Genomic DNA, 22,122 nt, shown 5'->3' on the forward strand with positions numbered 1-22,122 from the left:
AGATAAGGAGGAATTTCTTCTCTCAGGGCCATTGAATCTGTGAAATTCTTTACTGCAGAAGGGTGTAGAGGCTGTGTCATCAAGTATGTTCAAGGTTGAGGTAGAGAGTAAGGGAATCAAGGGTTATGGGGATAATGCGGAAAAGTGGAGTTGAGAATGATCATACATCAGATCTCATCGAATGGAGGAGCAGACTCAATGGGCCGAATGGCCTACTTCTGCTCTTACACCTTATGGTCTACTCCTTTTCATTTAAACCTCTCAGTATACTTCTCCTTTCTCCTTCAAGTGCTCACCTAGCTTCCACTTAAATGCATCTAAGCTAATCACCTCAACCACTCCTTGTGGTGAAGAGTTCCACATTCAAAGTACTCTTTGAGTAGTATAGTTTCTCAAGTTCCCAATTGGATTTATTAGTAACTATATAGACCAATGTTCTGATCTTGCACGCAAGCTGAAACACCTTTTCTCCATCTATTCTATCAAACCCTTTCATAATCGTAAAGACCTCTGTAAGTTCACCCCTCAGCCCTTGCCCTAGCCTTTCCTGATAGGTATAGCATATCTATTAAGGAGAATGTGATTTGAACCAAAACCTGGTCTGCCATTACAGCAACTGGATTGTTCAGCCAGCATTTATATCTATCTGGTTTACAGACTTTACCTCTTCTATTTGGTGGATCTAAATCAAGATCTTGTAACGAAGATAAGTCATCATCTGAGCTTATGTCGGCTAGACTGAGAGTGGAACTTAGAGTGGTGTCAGAATTTTCATTTAATGACTGGATCTTGGGTTGTTTCTTTCTGTACTGTTTTCTTGTATCTGAAATGACAAGCATAACCAGATAATAACATGCCTTACTAAATTGAAAATCAACTTGTGAATATCTAAACTACTTAGTATTCTTACGTATAACGCAAAAATAGCCATACATTAAAAAAAAACAAATTCTGGTTGAGGTGTCCTCCCTTTGGAACAACTGACCCCTAATGTATATTTATACTTGTGTGTTCAGAAAGGTGCATCACGCACGCACGCACACACACACACTCTCTCTCTCTCTCTCTCTCTCGCGGGCACGCACGCACGAAGGGCAGTCAGTCAGTCTGTGTATGTCAGGGTGCGGAGGCAAAAGTTCTCAGCTCTCTAGTAAGAAATCCTGCAAGACTGCTGGGACCTGAGTCTAGGAAACTCGTGTGTTTGCTCTGAAGTTGAAGTAATAGCGATAGATTGTGGTCTTTGGGTGTTTCTGGGAAAGATACCAGATGAGGAAAAGCATCTAGTGAATGCTCAGAAATCTGCTGGAAGAAACCCATTTGCAACTGAGCTAACCCAAGCAAGAAGACTTGGTGTTGAGATAGCGGGATAATCTCTGGGATAATGAAATGCAAGGCTATTGTTGGGATTAAAGGAACAGTGTGAGTTTGAATCATTTTCTGATGTCTGTATTGAAATCTTTCAAGTTTTTTTGTCTCGTGTAATATAGTTCATTTTCTCTTGTTTAATAAACATTTATTCTTTGTATTAAAAGCACACTGTCAGACTCTTATGAATGTGTTCAGTAACCGACCTCCACAATTTCTAGAACAAAAAGCAGAGTTAGGATCTATCAAGCCAGGTTTCACTCTGGGATCTAACTTGTCCAGTATTAAAAGTATATTTCTGATGGAGGGTTGATAATAGCATCTTTGGTAAGGAAGAAGGCAGTTTCTTAGGGCTAAGTAATAGGAACCCATCAGGGCAGTTACAATGACAGGAGAGACCTGGTTGCAATGTTAGCCAGATTCTCTTGTACAGTGAGCAGCAGCTTGCACACACCTGGTTTTGATGGTGTACTGGTCTGGTTGTCAGCTAGACGCATGTTTCTCAGTTGTTCCTTCAAACCAGCAACTGTGGATCTAGAAAGAATTTCAGCTCTCAGAATCAGCAATAAATTAAATAAAGTATTATAGTTGCAATGGACCACTGTCCTTACATAATAATTAGGGTAGGACAATATTTTACCAATTTACTGCAGATCAAATTTGTAGTTTTATTCATATTCAACTCTTCAGTGACTAGCATTTAATGATTACAGTAATTCATGGGTAGATGGAAGTGACCACAACGTAAGTACAATAATTTGAACTTGGGAGTTCATATTATAAACCTGTTTATGCTCTGCTACAGCAACCTATCAATTCATTTAGATCTGAGGGTTAAACTACATGCTGGAAGGCCAATGTCGTTCCAGGGGAAAACCCTCCAGTCATTGGATCTTACCTGGCACAAAGGAAGATGGTTGTACTTGTTGGACGCCAATTATTTCAGCCCTGGGACATCACTACAGAAGTTCCTCAGGACAGTGTCTCAGGCCCAACCATCTTCAGTTGCTTCATCCATGTCATTCCTTTCATCATAAAATAAGAAGTGGAGCTGCCCACTGATGATTGCAATGTCCAGTGCCATTTGTAATGCCTCAGATAATGAAGCTGTTTGTGCCCATACACAGGGGATGAGGCAACATTCAGGCTTGAATTAACAAGTAGCAAGCAACATAAAATTCAACACCATACAAGTGCCAGACAATTGCCATTTCTAACAAGAGAGTGAAACCACTTCCCTATGACATTCACCAAGTTCTCCACCATCAAAAAGCCTGGGATCACCATTTACCACAAATTCAACTGGTCCAGTCAGGGCTACTAAAGCAGATCAGAGGATGGATATTTTGCAGCAAGTAGTTAATCTCCTGGCTCCCCAAAACCTCTTGACTGCAAGGCACAAATCAGGACTGTGATGGTGCAATGACATTCAAGAAGCCCAACATCATCCATGATAAAGTTGTCTACTTGATCAGCACTTTGTCATAAATATGAATCCCCTCCACCACTGAAGTATTTGGTTGCACTAGCTACAGGACACACTGCAGCAACTCCTTAAGACTTTATCATCAGCACCTCAACACCTAGAACATCAAGAAGAGATGATGCATGGGAATGCCATCACCCCCAAGTCATACACTACCCTGACATAGACATATATCACCTTTTCTTCATTGTTGCTGGATCAAAATCCTAGAAGCCCGTACACAATAGCATTGCATGAGCACCTTCACCACCTGGTTCAAAAAGGTAGCCCATAACAACCTTCTCAAGGACAACGAGGAATGCACAATAAATAGAACCAGAGAAAAGTTATGGCACAGAGAGAGGCAATTCAGCCTATCATGTCTGCTCCTACCAAAATAAGAGAAAAAAAAACTAACCGCTACTTTAAGCCCACTTTTCAACACCCAGTCCATAGCCTTACAGGTTACAGCACTTCAGTTGCAGATCCAAGTATATTTTAAATGATTTGAGTATTTCAGCCTCAACCACCAATTCAGGCAGTGAATTCCAAATTTCCACCACCCTCTGGGTGAAAAAGATTTTCCTCATGACCCTTCTACCAATCACCTTCAATATATGCCCCTGTAATTGACCTCTCAGTTAGGGGAATCAGGTCTTTCCTGTCTACCTTATCTGGACCCCATGTAATTTTATACAACTTAATTAGGTCACCTCCCAGCCTCCTCGGTTCTGAGTAAAACAACCCTAGTTTACCAAATTTTTCCTCATAGCTGCAATTTTCAAGTCCTGACAACATTTTTATACATCTCCTCTGTACTCTCTCCTGAGCAACTGTGCCCTTCCCGTAATGTGGTGACCAGAACTGTGCATAAAATTCTAGCTGTGGCCTAACCAATGTTTTATAACAGTTCCAGAATTATATTCCTGTGTTTGTATTCTATACCTTGCCAATAAATATGTTTTCTTCACCATCTTATTCAGCTTTCCTGCCACCTTTAGAGACCTGTGGACTTGCAGAAGTAGGCCTTACCAACAGCACCCGAAGTCAGATAAATTCATAACAAAAATTAGGTGGAGTGCTGTTTGAACCACTGCTGCTTGAGTAATTGTGTCCAATTCTGTTCAAAAGAGACATTTTTGAGAAGAACTGCAAGGATAATCTCTAGTGATAGACGTTGGTCATACAAACAATGGCTGAATGGTAGTCACTCCTAAATATCTTGTGATCCTAATAGCCGATTATATAATTGGTGACAGATGTTTCCAAGCCAGAGTGACCTATCTCATGGAGGATGGATTTTGGTGAAGAGAAACACAAAGAGACAATAGAAGAAAATGAGAACATAACTATATTTTCGAAGAGCTGTGAATAGAGACCATTGTCCTTCATGTCACATCCATTTACAATGAGCTATCCATCAGCACTAAGTTTAACTGTACAATATTTAGCAAACCTTCAGCAACAAGTTACTGACCTGATGTGTGTAAGCTCCTGTTCAGCATGCTCCCATTCATGATTCGACTTATTAGAATCCAAAAGCTGAGATTGATACTTATTCATCAATTCTCTCAGAATCTATCAGAGAAAAAATTGTATGGCATCTTTCACAATCTCAGGACATCCCAAAGTTCTTTACAGCCAATTAAATATTTTTTGACGTGTAGTCACTGTTTAATAACTTGGGATGGTCAGTATAAAAGGCTAGTTTTCATAGTTTATTATACATGTAATTCAGAGTTTATTAAGGATTGGTGTTCGGAGGGAGGATGTCTTGGCAGTTTTGAATAAACTGAAGGTCGATAAGTCCCCTGGGCCTGATGAAATGTATCCTAGGATTCTGTGGGAGGCAAGGGATGAGATTGCAGAGCCTTTGGCTTTGATCTTTGGGTCCTCGCTGTCCACGGGGATGGTGCCAGAGGACTGGAGAATGGCGAATGTTGTTCCTCTGTTTAAGAAAGGGAATAGAAATGACCCTGGTAATTATAGACCGGTTAGTCTTACTTCGGTGGTTGGTAAATTGATGGAAAGGGTCCTTAGGGATGGGATTTACGACCATTTAGAAAGATGCGGATTAATCCGAGATAGTCAGCACGGATTCGTGAAGGGCAAGTCGTGCCTCACAAATTTGATAGAATTTTTTGAGGAGGTAACTAAGTGTGTTGATGAAGGTAGGGCAGTTGATGTCATATACATGGATTTTAGTAAGGCATTTGATAAGGTCCCCCATGGTCGGCTTATGATGAAAGTGAGGAGGTGTGGGATAGAGGGAAAGTTGGCCGATTGGATAGGTAACTGGCTGTCTGACCGAAGACAGAGGGTGGTGGTTGATGGAAAATTTTCGGATTGGAGGCAGGTTGCTAGCGGTGTGCCGCAGGGATCAGTGCTTGGTCCTCTGCTCTTTGTGATTTTTATTAATGACTTAGAGGAGGGGGCTGAAGGGTGGATCAGTAAATTTGCTGATGACACCAAGATTGGTGGAGTAGTGGATGAGGTGGAGGGCTGTTGTAGGCTGCAAAGAGACATAGATAGGATGCAAAGCTGGGCTGAACAATGGCAAATGGAGTTTAACCCTGATAAATGTGAGGTGATTCATTTTGGTAGGACTAATTTAAATGTGGATTACAGGGTCAAAGGTAGGGTTCTGAAGACTGTGGAGGAACAGAGAGATCTTGGGGTCCATATCCACAGATCTCTAAAGGTTGCCACTCAAGTGGATAGAGCTGTGAAGAAGGCCTATAGTGTGTTAGCTTTTATTAACAGGGGGTTGGAGTTTAAGAGCCGTGGGGTTATGCTGCAACTGTACAGGACCTTGGTGAGACCACATTTGGAATATTGTGTGCAGTTCTGGTCACCTCACTATAAGAAGGATGTGGAAGCGCTGGAAAGAGTGCAGAGGAGATTTACCAGGATGCTGCCTGGTTTGGAGGGTAGGTCATATGAGGAAAGGTTGAGGGAGCTAGGGCTGTTCTCTCTGGAGCGGAGGAGGCTGAGGGGAGACTTAATAGAGGTGTATAAAATGATGAAGGGGATAGGTAGAGTGAACGTTCAAAGACTATTTCCTCGGGTGGATGGAGCTATTACAAGGGGGCATAACTATAGGGTTCGTGGTGGGAGATACAGGACGGATATCAGAGGTAGGTTCTTTACGCAGAGAGTGGTTGGGGTGTGGAATGGACTGCCTGCAGTGATAGTGGAGTCAGACACTTTAGAAACATTTAAGCGGTTATTGGATAGGCACATGGAGCACACCAGGATGATAGGGAGTGGGATAGCTTGATCTTGGTTTCAGATAAAGCTCGGCACAACATCGTGGGCCGAGGGGCCTGTTCTGTGCTGTACTGTTCTATGTTCTATGGTGCATCAGCCAATTTGTACAAAACAAGATCTCACAAACAGCAGAGATAATAACAACATAAATTGTTTGATAAGGTTAGTTGAGGCATAAATAATGGTTAGAACACTAGGACCGGTATTTTACGACCTCGCTCGGGTAAGGCTCGTAAAATCCCGCCCAGGGCCAATGGAGAATTCCGTTCTGTGGGGCGGGTGTGCCGGTAAAATTCCGGCCTAGGACTCCCTTGTCTTCTATGAACTGTGTCACAAAACCTTATACGCTCATCTGGGAAGCCAAATGTGGCTTCAGATTAATGTCTCATCCAAATGACAGCAGCTCCAACAGTGCAACATTCCCTCAGCACAGAAAACAGCTTTCAGTTTTCACAAGGTTTGGCACAAACCACTTAAGCAAACAAATATAATACATTTGTTTGAATAGCAATCATTGCAACTAAAACTGAGAGCATTACCACAGGGAGTATAAGAAACACCAAATAAACAATTATTTAGCTAGATTTCAATATTTTTAATATTTCCAAAAGCAAAATGCTGCGGAGGTTAAAGAATTAAACATAGAAATACTGAATTAATTAGGTCAGGCAGCATCTGTGGAGTGAAAAACAGAGTTAATGTTTCAGATGAATGACCTTTCATCAAATCATTGACCTGAAACACTAACTCAGTTTCTCTTGTCCACAGATGTTGCCTGGTCGGCTGATTATCCCCAGCATTTTCTGCTTTAATTCTCTCTATTTATACAATGGGAACTTGTTTATCTTGTCCTTGACTCAAGCATAAAGCTCTGTCCCCCTTCATATTTCTCTTAAAAATGTAATTTAGACCAGACGACATAACAGAATGAAACACATTGCAAAAACAAAGTTGGTGCTGTAAAACGTGGTGGTTCTTTTATGGGATTTTATGTATGTGTGGACTTGCTTTTAATCTCTGGCTCTGTCTCAGATGTTGTCAGTACATTTTAAGAGGAAAATAACCAGCATTTCAAAAAAGTTTTAAAGAAGTGTAAAAACATTCTTTGAGAAAAATTTTACTTTTGAGCTTTTAAACCCAATTATACAGGAATAGAAAGCTAACATCTTATTTCCTGCCTATTAAATCTTTGAGACAAACTGGGCACTTAAGACCAGTTCTTTGCTATAAGTGTGCAGCCTGGTTATTTTTTTCATGAGAATGTGACTAAGAAGCTTTCTCAGGGCAAAAACTATTTCTACTAACACTTCTACTAACAAAACTCCACTATGAAACCAAAAAAGGAAGAGGTCTGAAATGCAGAGATCAACATCCCTGAAAAAACAACCATTGCGTTGTATTCAAGAAAAATTGATCGATTTTCACTGTGCAGCTAATCTCTAAAATCTCTGACCTGAAAAGCGAACTTTTCAATCAATTCCCTGTCTAATAGTTCAAGCAGCTAGCATCTCTGAATGTGTATGTGTTCTGAAGTATTGGCAATTACTGGTTTCTGCTATTTAGCTTATTTCAAGTTCAATATATATACCTTCCTTTCCAAATTATTGAGTGGCACTGACTGAAGTAATCCAACTTCCAGGATCCAAATTGTCCCAGACTCCATTCAGAAAATTCATGGTGCAGAACACTGAGCAGCACCTTAAAAAGGCGGCACAGTGGTTAGCACTGCTGCCTCACAGCGCCAGGGACCTGGGTTTGATTCCCGGCTTGGATCACTGTCTGTGCGGAGTTAGCACATTCTCCTCGTGTCTGCATGTGTTTCCTCTGGGTGCTCTGGTTTTCTCCCACAGTCCAAAAGATGTGCTGGTTAGGTGCATTGGCCATGCTAAATTCTCCCTCAGTGTACCTGAATAGGCACCAGAGTGTGGCGACTAGGGGATTTTCACAGTAACTTTATTGCAGTGTCAATGTAAGCCTATTTGTGACACTAATAAATAACCTTAAAAAGGGGCAGTTTACTGTACTCTTGTCCTACTCAGTGACATGTTATATTTCTTCACCAAGTATACATGTACTGTCGGATTTTAGAATGAAATTGCAAAATAACCTGGGATGGTCTGTATAAAAGGCTAGTTTTCATAGTTTATTATTCATGTAATTCAGAGTTTTATTAAGGATGAACATAGGGGAGTGAAAAATAGATTGCACAAGTAAAAAGTCCTCAACAAAATATTGTTCTCCAGCGTGACAGATTCTCCTTATGCTTGTCCAAGATTGGTATTACCAAATAGAGTGCCAAATAAGACGTTTCAAATAAAACATCCTTAATTTGTATTGCAGTAATCTACCTTACTACTTTTCTCCTGTGATTGCTGAAGTTCCTTTGTATCAGAAATCTGAGTCTGCAGTTCCTCCTCTTGCCTTCCTAATAACCAATACAGTGCAAATTAATTTTAATCAGGTGACATTTGTTAAATGATAAAAATAACGTTAGAAATACTCTGCATATTGCCATTCCGAGCTAAGAATTGCTGATATTATGTCCATAAATACAACTTACAAGAGTAAAAAAATCATAAAGCCTGATTTAAAGAAAAACGTGTACAGGTTACTGTCACATCAAATCAAATCAAGTACCGGGGAATGGAGAGTTTTGGTGAAATACTTTATTTTTGAATGCTAATATAGGGAACAGAAACCCTTACAATAATACACATGGCAGCATTGTTGATCAGCTAGGGCTATGCAAGTTTCTTAATGTAACTCGATGAATTCTATGGTATCAAATATGGGTTGAAAGAGATTTTGTGCACAGATGGCACATTAAAAGTGCCAAGTGGTCTCAACATTCCAAACATATTGCACCTCTAGGTCAAAACATAACCTGCATTGCTGTAATGAAAAACGGTCACATCTTTCTTCGTATCTTCTTGCACCAGACACCATCCTAGTGAACGTGCAATGTTCCTCTATTCTATAGTCTATATTATTGCTCTTGTTGCTCATTGATGAATCCAGATGGATGGTGTCAAGCATTACCATGATGCCCCTTTACTGGTCAAATTCTGCCAATACTCCAGGATCAACCTGAAGGTTAAGAATATTTCCTACCATACCCAGTGGATACACTTCAGAACGTACTTAATTGGCCATAAAGTGTTTTGGGACAGAGAGGCCATGAAAGGTGTTATATTAATTTAAATTAATTCGTTCTTCCTTTCTAAATACTTTCTTGAAAACTGTGCCCACATACCCCTCTCTTAAGCTCTCCCACCCTTATTTCTTACATTGTGTTTCTTCTTCTGAAAGTGCCACCTTCCAACCCTCACTTATTCTTACCAAGACATTTGAAACTTTGCAGCTTCTCAACCACCTTCTCCACCTATCTCTTCTATCAGACCATTCCCCTGACTACTTGATGCTTCCCTCACCCAACTATCTTTCATGGTCCTAATAGTAACTGACAATGTTATTGTTAATGACTTCCACTGTCGTGTACTGCCCCATTTCATTTCACCCAAATACAACAAATCCTCTTCAAAAAGCCATCACTGATCCACATCTCCCTGTAGCCTCCCAACCACCCCCATAATTGCCATTCAGCTTCTAATCTCCCTTTCCATGACCTCCTGGCCAGGGTGTATAATCCTTCTCGATTGCTTTGCAGCATTACAAACGGTGCTATTATCACCACCACTCAGTGGTCCACCTCAGAAGGTCTGTCATTCCATGGCTCCACTTCCATTTGTCACCAGACTGCAGCAATGACTTCCACTCTGCCCGTGTTCACCAGCTCCAGACTTCTCCAATGATTGATCTTCTCCATCATATCTTGTCCATCAACAACATCACCAGTAGACACAAGGTCAAATCCCAAACAAATGCAAACAACGCCCAAGTCTACCACAGTCCAAAACCTGCTCAGAACACATTGATCAACCAAGCTTTCAATAACCAGTCCTGACACATCTGTAAAAGGCTTGGCACCCATTCCTTTTGTGAACTGCATTTGGAGATTTTGCTGCATTATAAGCAGTACACAGACATGATGTTCATGAATAACAATGTGTAAGTTCTTTCAAAGAAGCAAGTGGTGAGCAAAATGTAGCAAGGTTCTAATCTTGCCACTTCTTTGACAGTTTTTTTCCTGTAGGACCTGCACGGATTGACCCAGAGCGTATGGTGCATGTTGCTAATGTTTCTATGTTCCCCTCAATGTGTTAAATAGCACAATGTTCCACTGTTGTAGTTGTGAAGAGTGTAATAAGTCTTCGTGCAAGTTTTAAAATTCTTCCACATTACATGATTGCAGGATGTTTCAGTAATGGGGGTCAAATGTTTACTCTCTTACGTGGAATTGCTTGTTCTCTTCCCCTCCTCTTAATTATAAAAGTTTTATTTATGGCATACGGATCCTTTCATCTTTTGTCAAAAGGAGAAAAAGGTAAAACTGAAAACAAACCAACTGTTCCTAATGTACAGACATCAAAATGTAACAACCCCTTCAGGCAGGCACTTACGTATTTTGTGCTTCATATTATCAATCTCCCTTTGAAGTGAATCATGTTCCGCACATAGATCTTTTTTGCTGTGAGTGAAGCAGTTGATTTAAACAAAAATTGGTTAATTTATTAATTGTCATCAGTTTCTCAGAAGATTGTCAATTACTATCAGTGATAAAGTAATTACAGCAAGCTTCATGATTTTGTTTTTCAAAGTAGTTTAAATTTAGATGGATCAAGTGACGAGACAAAGTTTCATGCCAGCAAGGAGAACAGAAGTGGCAGCAGTGATTAGTTTCTTTCATGGTGCAAACTGGTACAAAATGCAATTTCTCCAGCCCAATCATTACTTGCGACATAAAACTGAGCATTAAAAACGAGTGTTTCATTTTTTTGGAATATTATATCAGCCCCTTGCTTTAAATAAAATCATGAAATTCAGACACAACTTTATTCGGAAAACGCAATGCCACAAAAGCAATAAGGAATACTTTAACCAGTTCCTACCTTTCCTGGATTTCTTGCATCAGACTAGAAATGGTGATTTTGTCATGTTTAGATCTCCCGTCCACCAGTCGTAATTGCTCCCGCAAGCTGTACATGTCATTTGACATCTCCCTCCACCAATCCTCCATTTTCCTCTCCAATTGGAAATCCACACTTCTTTCTTCGGGTCGACACTGCAATCGCCGAATGTCCTCTATGTCAGACAAAATTGGTAAAGTGAATTCAGATTGCATTTTCATTAAAAATAAATTAGTAGTTAAAGAACAAAGAAAATTACAGCACAGGAACAGGCTCTTCGGCCCTCCAAGCCTGCACCGACCATGCTGCCTGACTTAACTAAAACCCCCTACGCTTCCAGGGACCATATCCCTCTATTCCCATCTCATTCGTGTACTTGTCAAGACGCCCCTTAAAAGTCACTACTGTATCCGCTTCCACTACCTCCCCCGGCAACGAGTTCCAGGCACCCACTACTCTCTGTGTAAAAAATCTGCCTCGTACATCTCTTTTAAAACTTGCTCCTCGCACCTTAAACCTATGCTCCCTAATAATTGACTCTTCCACCCTGGGAAAAAGCTTCAGACTATCCACTCTGTCCATGCTTCTCATAATCTTGTAGACTTCTATCAGGTCTCCCCTCAACCTCCATCGCTCCAGTGAGAACAAACCAAGTTTCTCCAACCTCTCCTCTAATGCCCTCCATACCAGGCAACATTCTAGTAAATCTTTTCTGTACCCTCTCCAAAGCCTCCACATCCTTCTGGTAGTGTGGCGACCAGAATTGAACACTATATTCTAAGTGCGGCCTCACTAAGGTTCTATAAAGCGTCAACATGACTTGCCAATTTTTAAACTCAATACCCCGGCCGATGAAGGCAAGCATGCCGTATGCCTTCTTGACTACCTTCTCCACCTGCATTGCCACTTTCAGTGACCTGTGTATCTGTACGCCCAGATCCCTTTGCCTATCAATCCTCCTAAGGGTTCTGCCATTTACTGTATATTTCCTATCTGTATTAGACCTTCCAAAATGCATTACCTCACATTTGTCCGGATTAAACTCCATCTGCCATCTCTCCGCCCAAGTCTCCAACTGATCTATATCCTGTTGTATCCTCTGATGGTCCTCATCGCTATCCGCAAATCCACCAACCTTTGTGTCGTCCGCAAACTTACTAATCAAACCAGTTACATTTTCCTCCAAGTCATTTATATATATATTACAAACAGCAAAAAGGTTTTAAAGTATTACCTTCCAATGATCGGATTTTCTGCTGTTGTTGTACCTTTTCTGTTTCAACTCTCAATAAAGCTTGTTGTAAAAATTCAATGGCCTAAAAACATAGAGAACTATATTGACCACCACAAATGAAAATACGTATGTATACAGCCGGAAAAGACCACTTCAAAGAAAAGGATCTACTGTTCTGATTTCTCTGTATTGTGGAAACATATTGGCAGCTACTATGCAGCCTGTCACCACTGTCTGCATGCTTTGCTCAAAAAATGTTAGATGTAAATTCCATCCAGACCATAGAAACAATGCAGAATATCTGACCGCAGAGGGGAGACAGTGGCTTAGTTGTAATAATCCAGACGCTCAGGCGAATTCTCTGGATACGTGGGATCAAATCTCACCACAGCAGCTGGTGGAATTTAAATTCAATAAATAAATTTGGAATTGTCTCGGTAATGGTTCCCTTGAAATTATTGTTGATTGTCATATAAACCTATCTGGTTTGTCCTTCAGGGAAGGGAATCTGCCGTCCTTACCTGGTCTGGTCTACATGAGACTCCAGACCCACAAGCAATATTTTTGGCTCTTAAGTGCCCTTTGAAATGGTTGAACAAGCCATTCAGTTCAAGAGCTATTAGGTTGGGCAATAAATGCTGGCCTTGAGAGCGATATCCACATCTCATGAAAGAACAAAGAAAAAAAAAGAGGGATACCAGTTAAGTAGAAACCTGGATACACTAGATGTCAGCCATGTTATAGAGGTGATGTCTAGCTACCATGATCTCAACTAGGCCACTGATGCAGGATAAGGATATGGGCAGGGAATCATAAGCTCATATGAAATTGAAACGGGAAGTCTTTTGGCCCAATGAGCCTTCAATTCGATCCGGCCTTAACTCCACTCTCCCTCATAACCCATGACTCCCTTATCACTCAAAAATCTGAATATATTTAAGGCTGAGTTAGAAAATGACCCAGCTTCCACTGTTCTTTGCAGAAGATAATTCCATAGCCTAACAACTCTTTGGGAGACAAAATTCTTCCTCATCTCCATTTAAACGGGAGACCCCTTGTTGTTAAACTGTCTGCTGGTTCTAGATTTCCCCACAAGAGGAAACATCCTCTCAGCATTTACCCTGTCAAGTCCCTTCAGAATCTTGGATGTTTCAATAAGATCACCTTTCATTCATCTAAAATCCAATGTATATAGGCCCAATCTGTTCAACCTTTCGCCATAAGACATATATCCTTCCTTAAGTAAGGAGACCAAAATTGAACATAATACTTTAAGTGCAGTCTCACCAATGTCCTGTCCAGTTGTAGCAAGACTTCACTACTTTTATACCCCATCCCCCTTGCAATAAAGGCCATCATTCCTTTTGCCTTCCTAGTTACTTGCAATATCTACATGCTAACTTCATGATTCAAGTACACGGACAGCCAGATCACCCTGCACCACAACATTCTGCAATCTCTTTCCATTTAAGTAATATTCTGTTTATATATTCTTTCTGCCAAAGTGGACAAGCTCACATTTTCCCACATTATATGCCATCTGCCAAACATTTGTCCGCTCACTTCACATATCTATAAACCTTTGCAGACTCTTTGTATCTTCCTCACAAATTACTTTCTTACCAACTTTGTATATTCAGCAAATTTGGCTACAATACAGTCATTAAAGTCATTAATATAAATCGTAAATAGTCGAGGCCCAGCAATGATCCCTGCGGCACTCTACTAGTTACAGTTTGCCAATCTGAAAAGTACCCATTTATCCCAGAAACTATTTCATTTTAGTTAGTCAATCCTCTAACCATGCTCAAGGCAATACCATGAGCTCTTATCTTCTTCAGTAACCTTTTATGTGGCACTTTATCAAATGCCAATTGGAAATCCAAATACTGTACATGCACAGGTTCCCCTTTATCCACAGTGTGTCACATCCTCAAAGAGCTCTAATAAAGTTATCAAACGCGATTCCAAAATTGGGGGAGAGCTGACTTCATCGGGCAAGAACAGAGTTGGGCTGCATAGGCTGGAATCAAAGGTTGGCGGGAAAAATTATAGCTGAACAATGGGCTACTTTCAAAAAAGAAATGATTTGGGCACTGTCAAGGTGTGTTCCCTCAAAAGAGAAAGGTAGGATAAACAAATCCAGAGCTCTGTGGGCGGAAAAGGAGATCAAAATTAAGATGATGAAGAAAATGTGTGCTTATGACAGGTGTCAGGCAGAAAATACAATTGAAAACCAGGCTGAATACAGAAGGTTCAGAGGGAAGATGAAAAAGCAAATAGGAGAAGCAGAGAGTGATTATGGGAAAAGATTGACAGCCAACATAAAGGGGGAATCCAAAAGTCTTCTCTTGGCACATAAATATTAAAACTATGGTAAAAGGAGCAGTAGGGCTGATTAGGGACCAAAAAGGGGATTTACACATGGAGACAGGGGGCATGGCTATTAAACGAATACATTGCATCTGTCTTTACCAAGGAAGCAGATGCTATACAGGCCATGATGACAGAGGAGGCATCTCTGTAACTAGAAGGGTTCAAAATTGATGAGGAGGAGGTATTGGATAAACTGTCGTATACTTAAGGCACTGGGGCCAAATGAGATGCATCTAAGGACATTAAAGGAAGTGAGTGTGGAAATTGCAGGGGCACTGGCCATAACCTTCCAGTCTTCCCTCGGCTCAGGGTAGGAGCCAAAAGGTTGAAGAATCGCAAACAATATGCCCTTGTTCAAAAAATGGTTGTAAGGATAAGCCCAGCAATTGCAGACCAGTCAATTAAACTTTGGTGGTGGGGAAGCTTCCAGAAGCAATTATTCCGGATAGAATTAAGAATCATATGGAAAAGTGTGGGTTGGTTAGGAAGAGCCAGCAAGGATTTCTAAAGGGGAAATCATGTTTAACTCACTTGTTTTTTTTTGAGGAGGTAACAGGGAGGATTGATAAGGGTAATGCTGTTGATGCTGTGCCTTCCAAAAGGCATTTGATACAGTTCCGTACAACAGTCTTGTGAGAAAAGTTATAGCTCATGGAATAAAAGGGACATAGCAAAGTGGATTCAAAATTGGCTAAGTAATAGGATGTGGAGATGCCGGCGTTGGACTGGGGTAAACACAGTAAGAAGTTTAACAACACCAGGTTAAAGTCCAACAGGTTTATTTGGTAGCAAAAGCCACACAAGCTTTCGGAGCCCCAAGCCCCTTCTTCAGGTGAGGATTTTATCCATTTCTTCCATTTTTCAGATTTTATCTTCAGATTTTATCCATTTCTTCACCTGAAGAAGGGGCTTGGGGCTCCGAAAGCTTGTGTGGCTTTTGCTACCAAATAAACCTGTTGGACTTTAACCTGGTGTTGTTAAACTTCTTACTAAGTAATAGGAAACAGAGTAATGGTTAATGGATTTTTTTGGGCTGGAGGGAGGTTTGTGGTGGAGTACCTTAGGGGCCGGTTTTGGGACCATAGCTTTTCCAGGTATATATATTAATGATCTAGATCTTGGCCTGCCAGGGACAATTTCAAAGTTTGCAAATGATACAAACTTGGAAGCATTGTAAATTGTGAGGAGGACAGTGTAGAACTTCAAAAAGACAGAGACAAAGTTGGTGGAGTGGGCAGATGAGTGGCAGCTTAAGTTCAATGCAGAGAAGTGTGAGATGATTCATTTTGGTAGAAAGAACATGGAGAGACAATATAAAATGAAGGATACAACTCCAAAGGAGATGCAGGAGCAGAGGGACCTGGGTGTTTATGTGCATAAGTCATTAAAGATGGCAGGACAGATGTAGAGAGCAGTTAATAAAGCATACAATATTTTAGGCTTTATTAATAAGGACATAGAGTACAAGAACAAGGAGGTTATGCTGAACTCATATCAGATACTAGTTCATTCTCAGCTGGAGTATTCTGTACAATTTTGGGTGCCACACTTTAGGAAGGATGTGAACACATTGGAGTGCAGAAGAAGCTTTGAAAAAACAGTTCCATGGATGAGAAACAGTTATGGAGATAGATTGGAGAGGTTGGGACTGTCCTCCTTGTAGAGGAAATGGTTAAAAGGGCATTTGATGTTCAAAATCATGAGGGGGCTAGACAGAATTGATAGGGAGAAACTGCAAAAGGATCCAGAATGGGACAGCACGGATTTAAAGTGATTTGCAAAAGAAGCAAATGCAATGTGAGGAAAAACTTTTCCACACAGCAGCAGGAATGCACTGCTTGGACATATGATGGGGGCAGGTTCAATCAAGGCATTCAAGAGGGCATTGGATGATTACTTGAATAGAAACAATGAGCAGAATTACAGGAAAAAGGCAACAGAATGGCCCTAAGTCATAATATTCAATTGGAGATCCAGTGCAGACAGGATGGGGCACGCAGCCTCCTTCTGCACCGTGACAATTCTATCGTTCTCTGACATAGACTACAGGTAGAACTTCTTACTGTGTTTACCCCAGTCCAATGCCGGCATTGCCACATCATAGACTACAGGTGCCAGTATATAAAATATACACCGTTCCCATTTACTTTTTCACACTTACCTTTCCTTGAGATTGTAGCTGCCTGTAGATACCCATTAATTCTTCTTTCGGTAATTTATAGCTTAGCATATCTGAACAAGAGGAGGTTTCCAAAGGGACTGATATGGGATCACTGAACCGATTATATTCCATTTTATCAAGTGAGCAAACTAAAAGGAAGGAAAAAGACTTTAAAAAGTAAAACTAAACTAATGGGAGTCGCATATTTTGGTGATTACTGCAGCAAATCATAGAATTATAGAATACCTACAGCGCAGAAGGAAGCCATTCGGCCCATCAAGCCTGTACCGACAATGATCCATCCACCTAGGCTCTATCCCCGTAGCCCCACATATTTACCCTGCTAATCCCCCTGACACTAAGGGGCAATTTAGCACGGCCAATCCACCTAACCTGCACATCCTGCACATCTTTGGACTGTGGAACTGTGAGGCAGCAGTGTTAACCACTGTGCCGCCCCGGGAATAAACATTTATTTTTCAGGTGTTACATACTAATTTATCTCAGGTGACATAATATTTTCTTTTGCTGCATTTTTTCACTAGAACCAGAGAGAATAATCTCTCTTTGCTGGCACATATTTGTTTTGTAATGTACAGCCATTGCATATCAGAAATACAAAGCCTTGATTATAATGACTTGGCACAGAATGGAGGGAAATTAAAAGCGTGGTTGTGACAGAGCACTCACACACCTTTCAGCCATATTAAGAGGACATTGGCATAACCGTGGGAGCTGATTGCTTGTGTCTTCCTCAGAGAGATGGCGGCATAGTGGTATGGGTTAGTAATCCAATATAATGCTCTGGGTACAGGGGTTGAATCCCATCATGTGGACTTTGAATGTAATTGATTAAAAGAAAATACTAAATAATTCTAGAATAGAAAATTGATCTCAGTGATGGGAACAATGGAATTGCCATCCATTATTGTAAAAAAAAACACATGTGGTTCGCGAATGCCGTGTAGGGAACCAGCCTTACCTGGTCTGGCCTACACTTGACTCCAGATCCAAAGCAATGAGGTTGACTCTTAACTACTCTCTGAAATGGCTTAGCAAGCAGTGACAATTAGGGGTGGGCAACAAATGCTGGTCGTACCAGAAATACCCATATCCCATGAAATTTTTGTTTAAAAAGCTGCAAAATGATTGGAAAACCAGACGGGTCCAAGTGATGCATCCTCAGAAATAAGAAAATTGTGATCAATTTTCATCACAATTGAACGTTCATCTATTATACAAATAAAAATTTTAAAACGCATACCTTTTGCATAATACCCTGTTGTGTTCAATCTTTTCTGTAAAGGGAAAAGGGCTTTTCATTAGTTTTCAATACGAAATAGAAATGTTCAATAAAAATATCGTTGAAAATAGCATAGGCCTTGATTTTGCAGCCAGCGGCAAAGAAATAGTGGACGTGGAAAGGGTCTTTCCTCCTGAGTGCGAGTTCAGAACTAGGGGCACTATTTTCAAATTAGGAGTCACCCTTTTATAAGAGAGATGAGAAGAATTATTTTTTTCTCAGAGGGTTGTGCGATTTTGGAACTCTGCTTCAGAAGGCAGTGAAGGTAGGGTCATTGGGAGAAGTAGGTAGATTCTTGTTAGGCTATGGAATTAGCAAGTTATTGAGGGTAGATAGGAACGTGGAGTTCAAAACACAAGCACATCAGCTATGATCTTATTGAATGCCGTAGGAGGCTTGAGGGGGTGAATGGCCTACTTAGAAACATAGAAAAACTACAGCACAAACAGGCCCTTCAGCCCACAAGTTGTGCCGAACACGTCCCTACCTTCTAGACCTACCTGTAACCCTCTATCCTATTAAGCTCCATGTACTCATCCAGGAGTCTCTTAAAAGACCCTATTGAGTTCGCCTCCACCACCACTGATGGCAGCCGATTCCACTCGCCCACCACCCTCTGTGTGAAAAACTTACCCCTAACATCTCCCCTGTACCTACCCCCCAGCACCTTAAACCTGTGTCCTCTCGTAGCAGACATTTCCACCCTGGGAAAAAGCCTCTGAGAGTCCACCCGATCTATGCCTCTCAACATCTTATACACCTCTATTAGGTCTCCTCTCATCCTTCGTCTCTCCAAGGAGAAAAGACCAAGCTCCCTCAGCCTATCCTCATAAGGCGTGCCACTCAATCCAGGCAACATTCTTGTAAATCTCCTCTGCACCCTTTCAATCTTTTCCACATCCTTGCTATAGTGAGGCGACCAGAACTGAGCACAGTACTCCAAGTGGGGTCTGACGAGGGTCTTATATAGCTGCATCATTATCCCTGGACTCCTAAACTCAATCCCTGGACTGATAAAGGCCAGCACACCATACGCCTTCTTAACCACCTCCTCCACCTGCGGGGCCGATTTTAGAGTCCTATGGACCCGGACCCCAAGGTCCTTCTGATCCTCTACAGTACTAAGAGTCTTTCCCTTTATATTGTACTCCTTCCTCCCATTTGACCTACCAAAATGGACCACGACGCATTTATCTGGGTTGAAGTCCATCTGCCACTTGTCCGCCCAGTCTTGCATCCTATCTATGTCCCTCTGTAACTTCTGACATCCCTCCAGACTATTCACAACCCCACCAACCTTTGTGTCATCGGCAAACTTACCAACCCACCCCTCCGCTTCCTCATCCAGGTCATTTATGAAAATGACAAACAGCAAGGGTCCCAGAACAGATCCCTGGGGCACACCACTGGTGACCGACCTCCATTTAGAAAAAGACCCATCTATACCCACTCTCTGCCTCCTTTGGGCAAGCCAGTTCTGGATCCACCGGGCAGCAGCCCCTTGGATCCCATGCCCTCTCACTTTTTCTAGAAGCCTTGCATGGGGGACCTTATCGAATGCCTTGCTAAAATCCATATAAACCACATCTACCGCCTTCCCTTCGTCAACATGTTTAGTCACATTTTCGAAGAACTCCACCAGGCTTGTAAGGCACGATCTGCCCTTGACAAAGCCATGCTGAGTATTCTTGAGCATACTAAACCTCTCTAAATGCTCATAAATCCTGTCCCGCAGGATCTTCTCCATCAGTTTACCAACCACTGAGGTTAGACTCACCGGTCGGTAATTACCTGGGCTATCCCTATTCCCCTTCTTGAAAATAGGAACCACATCCGCAATCCTCCAATCCTCCGGCACCTCTCCCGTCTCCATCTTCTGCTCCTAATTCTTATGCCTGCTGTTCATTAAGATTTCAGTTGCCCAAAATTGTACACAGGCTTTTGAACAGCAACTTGTGGTCATCAGGAGTCAGATATAGTGCAATTGCCATAAAGGAAAGTCGCAAACCAGTGTGCAACTGTTCCTTATAGTAGAACTTACAAATCTGTGAATCAAAAATACAGCTTTCGAATTTTGCTTTAAAGTGGTCTGGGAAGAACTTTGAACATGGACTACATTTGGAGAGATTTTCTGCAACACAATCTAAAGAAAGGATCTTTAATTCATTCTGACAGTTGAAAGTTATAAACTAAAAGGAAAACTAACATATTAATTACAGCAGCATGACACATTTACCTTGATTTTTGCTACATTGCAATCAGTATCATCCAGTATGGAATTTAGCTGAGTGTCCCAGTTCATGTTCTGTTTAGGGAATGTAAACACAGCTCGTGTCAATAGCAACCTCAAATACATGACCAGGCAGCATATGAATCAACAAATTTCATACTTTAAGCAGGTTGCTATTGTTGCCAATGATAAAATAGTATAGCTAATGTTCCATGAATTTTGAAACAAAAATATCCATTTTATTTTTTAAGCAGGACTACACGAATATTAATATTTGCCAAAATAATAATTTACCCATTTATATAGTAACTGTAACATTGACCAGATAAAAAAGCACACGAGCTAAAGAAAAGAAAGGTGATCAAAAGCTTTGTCAAAGAGGTGGGTTTTAAGCAGGATCTTAAAGGAGGAAGAAATGGAAAGGCAGAGAGATTAAGAGAGACCGTGCAGGCATGGTCAACAATACAGGGCAAAAGGAAGGAAGAACATATAAGAGACCAGAGTTCGAGGAAGCAGGATTGGAGAAGGTTACAGAGATAAGGAGGGACATGGTTGAGTTCTTTGAAAATGTGACCAAGCACATTGACGAAGGAAGAGCGGTGGATGTGGTCTATATGGACTTCAGCAAAGCGTTCGATAAGGTCCCCCATGCAAGACTTCTTGAGAAAGTGAGAGGGCATGGGATCCAAGGGGCTGTTGCCTTGTGGATCCAGAACTGGCTTGCCTGCAGAAGGCAGAGAGTGGCTGTGGAGGGGTCTTTCTCTGCATGGAGGTCAGTGACCAGTGGAGTGCCCCAGGGATCTGTTCTGGGACCCTTGCTGTTTGTCATTTTCATAAATGACCTGGATGAGGAAGTGGAGGGATGGGTTGGTAAGTTTGCTGACGACACCAAGGTAGGTGGTGTTGTGGATAGTTTGGAGGGATGTCAGAAGTTGCAGCGAGACATAGATAGAATGCAAGACTGGGCGGAGAAGTGGCAGATGGACTTCAACCCGGATAAGTGTGTAGTGATCCATTTTGGCAGATCCAATGGGATGGAGCAGCAGTATAAAATGAAGGGTACCATTCTTAGCAGTGTAGAGGATCAGAAGGACCTTGGGGTCCGGGTCCATAGGACTCTTAAATCGGCCTCGCAGGTGGAGGATGCGGTCAAGAAGGCGTATGGCGTACTAGCCTTCATTAATCGAGGGATTGAGTTTAGGAGTCGGGAGATAATGCTGCAGCTTTATAGGACCCTGGTTAGACCCCACTTGGAGTACTGCGCGCAGTTCTGGTCACCTCATTACAGGAAAGATGTTGAAGCCATTGAAAGGGTGCAGAGGAGATTTACAAGGATGTTGCCTGGATTGGGGGGCATGCCTTATGAGGATAGGTTGAGGGAGCTTGGTCTCTTCTCCCTGGAGAGACGAAGGATGAGAGGTGACCTGATAGAGGTTTACAAGATGTTGAGGGGTCTGGATAGGGTGGACTCTCAGAGGCTATTTCCAAGGGCTGAAATGGTTGCTACGAGAGGACACAGGTTTAAGGTGCTGGGGGGTAGGTACAGGGGGGATGTCAGGGGTAAGTTTTTCACTCAGAGGGTGGTGGGTGAGTGGAATCGGCTGACGTCGGTGGTGGTGGAGGCAAACTCGTTGGGGTCTTTTAAGAGACTTCTGGATGAGTACATGGGATTTAATGGGATTGAGGGCTAT

General features: G+C 41.7%; 1 protein-coding gene across 4 annotated transcripts in view; it reads right to left on the reverse strand.

The window, feature by feature from the left end:
* LOC144497413 (uncharacterized) overlaps positions 1 to 22,122 on the reverse strand; it is a 32,618-nt gene that overhangs the window by 8,262 nt on the left and 2,234 nt on the right. For all 4 annotated transcript variants that reach the window (XM_078218653.1, XM_078218654.1, XM_078218652.1 and 1 more), the window contains exons 2-11: positions 20,438 to 20,506; positions 18,163 to 18,196; positions 16,899 to 17,047; positions 12,362 to 12,443; positions 11,110 to 11,302; positions 10,621 to 10,688; positions 8,449 to 8,525; positions 4,308 to 4,408; positions 1,820 to 1,899; positions 665 to 823 (exon numbers count right to left, since the gene is read on the reverse strand). In XM_078218653.1, the coding sequence (XP_078074779.1) occupies positions 665 to 823; positions 1,820 to 1,899; positions 4,308 to 4,408; positions 8,449 to 8,525; positions 10,621 to 10,688; positions 11,110 to 11,302; positions 12,362 to 12,443; positions 16,899 to 17,047; positions 18,163 to 18,196; positions 20,438 to 20,503 (1,009 nt within the window). In that variant the 5' untranslated portion in view covers positions 20,504 to 20,506. The remainder of the gene's footprint in view (positions 1 to 664; positions 824 to 1,819; positions 1,900 to 4,307; positions 4,409 to 8,448; positions 8,526 to 10,620; positions 10,689 to 11,109; positions 11,303 to 12,361; positions 12,444 to 16,898; positions 17,048 to 18,162; positions 18,197 to 20,437; positions 20,507 to 22,122) is intronic.

Source organism: Mustelus asterias, chromosome 8 (assembly GCF_964213995.1).
Source record: "Mustelus asterias chromosome 8, sMusAst1.hap1.1, whole genome shotgun sequence".
NCBI lineage: Eukaryota > Metazoa > Chordata > Chondrichthyes > Carcharhiniformes > Triakidae > Mustelus > Mustelus asterias.